Source organism: Pocillopora verrucosa, chromosome 12 (genome assembly GCF_036669915.1).
Source record: "Pocillopora verrucosa isolate sample1 chromosome 12, ASM3666991v2, whole genome shotgun sequence".
Lineage (NCBI taxonomy): Eukaryota > Metazoa > Cnidaria > Anthozoa > Scleractinia > Pocilloporidae > Pocillopora > Pocillopora verrucosa.
The window spans coordinates 18603973-18609972 of record NC_089323.1 but is presented as its reverse complement, the minus strand read 5'-3'; the positions used below and the strand labels follow the sequence as shown (position 1 = coordinate 18609972).

The 6000-nt window shown below is 37.4% G+C and overlaps 1 protein-coding gene across 1 annotated transcript in view; it reads right to left on the bottom strand.

Moving 5' to 3' along the window:
- Window positions 1–5456: 5456 nt before the first annotated feature.
- LOC131771490 (uncharacterized) overlaps window positions 5457–6000 on the bottom strand; it is a 118957-nt gene continuing 118413 nt past the window's right edge. The window contains 1 exon segment of the mRNA XM_066158925.1: window positions 5457–5692. Within this exon segment, the coding sequence (XP_066015022.1) occupies window positions 5603–5692 (90 nt within the window). The 3' untranslated portion in view covers window positions 5457–5602.

The window sequence follows — 6000 nt, the reverse complement described above, 5'->3', positions numbered from 1 at the left end:
AATCACTGTCTCCTTTGGTTGAATTGACTACACAAGACAACTTTGGGACTTACCATATTCAATGCTTTGCTTGCAAAAGGAGGTTTTATTAAACACATTTTGGCAAGGATGTTTGACTGCACTAAATTCCCCAGACATGCAATGCATCATACAAAAAAATTACAATTTTTTTTATAGTGCACCAGATCAGAGCAAACATGGAAAGCAGGCACTGACACAGGCCCACAAACAATGCTGGTTGCCTGGTTCTTATGTCTCCATGTATGGTTGCAATTCTTTGGCATCACAAACCTTCAAACAGCACCATGAATGTTTTGTGCTGCTAAAGCTATCTTGTTGAAAATCAGTTTGTAAATTAGTTTGCCAATCAGTCATCAGCTAATCCCAGATGGTTGGACAGACATCAATCAGACAGTCAGTCAATAGTCAAGTCATTAATTTATTAGTTTATTAGGTAGACCTATGTATTGGTATGAAAGACCCGTAGTCAGTCCATCAGTCAGTAAGACATTTGATTCAATATCACTCATTCAGTCAGTGACTTGATGAGCCTGTCAGTTTGACAGTCTGTATGTCAATCAATCAGTAAGTCTGTCAGTCGATCAGTCCGTCAATCAATCAATCAGTCTGTTGGTCAGTCAATCAATAAGTCAGTCAGTCAGTCAATTGTCAATCATTCAGTCAAGTAAACAGTATTTAAGTCGGTCAGTGAGCCAGTCAGTCCGTCAGTAAGTCAATCATTCATTCAGTCAGGCTATCAGTAATTCAGCCAGTCAGTCAGTCCGTCATTCAGTCAGTCAGCTAATCAATCAGTAAATCAGTCAGTTTGCCATTCAGTCAATCAGTCATACTGTTAGTCATTCAATCAGTCAGTTAATCAGTCATTCAATTAGTCATTCAAACAGTCAGTCAGTCATTCAAACAGTCAGTCAGTCTATCAGTTGGTCCATCGATTAGTCAGTCAGTCTATCAGTTGGTCAGTCAGCCAGTGTGTCATTCAGTCAGTCAGCCATTCTGTTAGTCATTCAAACAATCAGTCAATCAGTTAGTTTATCAGTGAGTCAGTCAGTCAGTCACTTATATGACGTCAGTCGGCCAAAAAGTCTATCAGTCAGTCAGTTGATCTGTTCATAAGTTAGTCTATTATTTAAAGTCTTCCAGTCAGATTGAATGTGGTTGCCACAGACTAAAGTTTGTAACTTCCTTTAACAAATTCCTTGATCAAAAGAAAGTTGTGCAGACCAAATTATGCAGAATGTTAGATACTGTATGTAAGAAACAGCCTCCAGGTTCTTGTAACAACCATTTCTTCTGTATTAGTTTGTTTTTCCCAAATCATGAATAAAAATGGCCTAAGTCCACTTTATGACAGGAAATGGTAGCATCATGATGTTGTAATTTTGACATTCTAGGACTTTTCTTCAAATTTTAAATTTTTCTTCTCTCCAAATAAACTTTCTGGAATTCCCGAGGCATTTAAGGATTTTTTCTGGATCATTAGCTGACCTGTGGCAACCATGTACCAATTGAGTTAGGTATGCAGTCATAATACAAACAAGTGAGTGTACAGTATGTCAGTCACTTTGAGGTGATAATAATAAAATATTCATTTTATTATTGAATGAAAATTCATTTGAGTGGATCCTGGTAGGTAATTGACTGTTGCCACTTTTCATTTATTTTGCCACAATTGACTGATTGAAGTATGAACAGATAAAACTCTTATTTCATTCTGTGCCACCATGCCTATTTGCATGGCACAGGCTTGACAACAATATTTTCTATTGTTGTTTTGTATATGAATTTGTATTATACATCAAACAATCAGAAAAGCCATTGACTCTCCTGCAGGGTGACTTTGTATAACTAAATGGTTGCCTGTCAGCCTTCATGACTATCCATCAGTCAGTCAGTCATTTTGTGTGCCAGTCAATCACCCAGTCAGTTGTCAGTCAGTCAATCCCCATTGCTTTCTGTTAGCCAGTCTAAAGGCTGATTGTCAGTCAGTCAAGCAGACAGCTGGCCAGTCGGTCAGTCAGTCAGTCAGTCAGTCAGTCAGTCAGTCTGTCAGTCTGTCAGTCAGTCTATCAGCCAGGTAGTAAGTTGTTGTCAGCTTAACAGTTTGTCTGTTGCATTATCATGCAGCCAGTCACTGAGACAGTCAAACATCAAGCCAGTTGGTCAATCAATTGGTCAGTCAGTCAGTCTGTCTGCTAGTCAGCCAGTCAATCAGTTGGTGGATCAATCAGTTGATCAGCTAGTCAGTCTGACAGTTTATCAGTCAGCCTAATACACAGTAAGTCAGCCAGTCAGTCTCTTAGTTACATGTAGGTACTGTAGTTCACCATCCAATAGTCAGTCAGTCACAATCAGTCAGACAGAAAGTCAACCAGACAGGTACAAGTCAATCATTCTGCCTGTCTGTCACAAGATAAGCCAGATGCTGTGTTTTTTGATAAAGATACTTCAGTTGTGGGTTGTCTTCTCTAATAGAATTGCTACCCAGCATCAGCTTCCAAGCTCATCCAGTGGTGATAAGAACTATGGCAATTTGGTAAGACTTCACTTTGGAATTTCACTTTCTGGAACTTAACAATTCCCCACACAGCTTCATGCTTTTTTGTATCAATTTTCTTTCCCAGATACATGCTAATTTATGTATCTGGTGACTTGTTTCTTTCCAAAATTACAAATCAGACAGTCAACTGTGACAACAGACAATGAAAAGTGACATGGAAATCAACCTTGATCCACAGAACATTGATACACTACATGTCTGGGGTAGATTTCAAGTTTATGTCCCACATGCACTGATGCTACATGAACTAAATCAGCGGCATCACACATTTGCTACCTTGGAATTAAAACAAAACTTGGCTTATTAAAGAACTTGTCTACCTGGTTCAATCAACAGCTGGATTGCAAAGGAAAACTAACATCTTGAAAGAGATCTGCTTGAAGCTTGGTCCATTTGTTCACCCATCAGACATCTGACCTGGAGAAAATAAGATATATTCGTACTGATAAGTGTTACGCCAAATAGGAGTGAGGCTTAGTTCTTCTTACAAGTACATTAATTCAATATTTGGACCACCACTACTACCAATGTGCCAAGTGCTCCCATGAAAAACCTCTTACTTAATGTGCAACATTTGTCAATTAAGAAACAAACTTTTATTTTCACTCCCAACAGATATTTACTCTTTACACAATTTTTTCTTTCCTCAAGCCATCTTTTGACCTTGAAATCCAAATTTGAAACAGTTGGTTGATCTAAAGGTACTGTATTCTTCACCTATAAGCCAAGTGATTTTTTCAGTATTTGACACAAACGTTTGAGAGATTTTTTCACAAGAAACGGGGTTCGGCTTATAGCTGAGGGTTTGGGATTTTAAAAAAAAGTACAAATTTACCGTTAATGCAAAATGACCATAAATTCTGTGACTGCAGTGCTCTTTTTTTTCTTTTGTGTATATTTCATTAGCTGTTGTGCTCATTGAGCCATTTCCCAATTTTTTCCATTAGGTTCACTCACTCAAATGGCCTGTTACAATCAAGAATTTTGCTCTGGGCTTATACCTGATGGTTTTGCTTTTTCTCTTGGACAACGCAAGTCTGTTGGAAGGTCTCTAACTTTTAGGGTTGCGGCTTATAACTGAGATCGGCTTATAGGTGAAGAAATACAGTATATAGTAACCTTGATCCCATGCAAGTCTGCTAGTCACTTTGTCAGTGACTATAAGTCAAGTGACTATAAGTCAAGTGACTATAATGACATTTTCAATCATATAGTATAGGGTTGTAGCTATGAAATTTGAGTGCTGGCTTAAATTTCAAGTGTGGAGGCTCAAAGGTGGCACCTCACACTTTTCCCTTATTTTTGTTGCAATTTACCAAGTGATGACAAGCCAAAAATCCAGGCAGTCAACAAACTCTTGAATTATTTACAATTGAAATATAGTTTCCAAACTTTCCTATTGAATTACATCATAGTAGAAAATGTTAGCTTAACAACTGAAGGTAAAATGTCCTTTTGGAATGAATATTTAAAAATATTCATGTATTGTATGAGACTAAAAATATTGCCAGCATTGTAATATTTATCACTATGTAGTTCGTTTTTCGGGGCAGATGAAGGCATGGGTAAAACTACAGATCACCGGGCCACTTAGTAACCTATCACTGAATCACACCATTCTGCCTCATTCACCAAAGCATGCCAACAATATGGACCTCAGTCAGGCCCTGTGTTCTGTAGTTGCTCCCAGATATACTTATGTACGGCGATCTTTGAAAGCTTTTTTCTAGGTATTCTGCAGTTACTACAAGTTTAGCAGAAATAGTACAGTAAACGTAAAATCACAAGCTTACCTTCATACAAAGATGTCTACTTTGCATGTCATTCTGATCCCAGCACGGACGCTTGCAAACCACAAAAACACATAAAACCAATGCTCTAAAAACAAGAATAACGACGGGTCTGCTTCTGATGACTTACACAGAAGCAAAACTACTGGGAAATAAGGATAACCAATCCTTCCAATTTCTTGAAGACAATTTTTCAGGAACACGTGCAAAATGGCCGACTTAAGTTACGCCTGAAACTTCGCTTAATCTCGTTCCCAGGATCTTGCCGATGTAGAAATCCAACATGACGGAAAACGAGAGCTGGAACAGTTGATAATTTCCAGAGCTGCGCAACACGTGGTCGTCAAGAACAACGTTGGTTATAGCTATGCACGTCTTAACCAAGGGAAAGATTAAATGTAAAATAACAGTATGCGCGAAGAAGCCCGCACAGCACTTCATAGACTACAAACAAAGAGGCGCGCAAGGCCGCGCGCCAAAGCACGCCGTGTTGAGCGCTTTGCAATTGTTTAGCGCTGTCTTTCTGCTTCAAGATTTAAACCGTTTCTTCGGAAGACTTCTTGAGCGTTTCGAGACTCGATTCCTGATTATTGGAAAACACGAAAGTTGAACACTGAAACTCGAAACCCAAAAACTCGTTCTCGAAAACTTCGAGAGTTTGAGTCGAGACTGTTAGATGTTAAATCAGTTCCTTTGAAGTTCAGTGAAGGGATATCTGAGCACAAACTACACGCGATAACTCAGCTAGTATTATTTAAACATTAATTTTAAACTTCTAAGAAGATTTCCTTTACTGTTATTTGTATACTCTTCAGTTGTAAATAAGTTATAGAAAACCCTAAGCTCTTACAAACAAGACTTCTGTATTTATTGCAGTAAACTCTGCATGTTGGAAAAGTATTTCAAACTTGTATAGATTCACTGGTTAAAGATTCTCAGTAAAGTTTCAACACCATCAGAAATCCAGTCTCCAGTAATTCAGTGAATGATAGCCTTATTGTTTTGTTAACAACTAAGACTGAAGTCATTACAAAATAAAGATTTACAACTGTACTGACACCACAAAAATGTTTTGGTCAAATAACCTTTATTTTGCTTTGAGTTGACAACACTACAACGTGGTTTAATATTTTAATCAGTCTTGGTGTGATGTAAGTTTGTATATTTCTCAGGAAAATCTAAGAGTATCTGTTTCATTTAGGATTAAACGATAAGTTATTTTTAACTTTAAATATTATGATTGAGTCTCCTTGGTTTCATTCTCTTCTTTTTGAATCAGAGGCTTGAGAAGTTCAGCTCGTTTATGGATGTCCACTTCTTTGGACTGTTATGGAGAAGAAAAAAAATAATAATATGTTTGTCGTTATTTTGAAGGTTTCATCGCTAGAGGAATTTTTTCACTGTGGTTAAGACGCTACGTAAAATATAATGGGTAAAGTTATTTTCAGTGGGGCCTTAAACTATTGGAAAAATTGAAGACGACTAAAAAAATCATCCAAGATTCGATTAAGTTCGTAATTTTAATTCTTTAGAAACTATTATTACGAAACTATTACTACGATTTTAGAATGCAACTGAAGGACAACAAGAAACGATTACGCAAAAAGATACGTTTCCAACTGGTTTCTTATT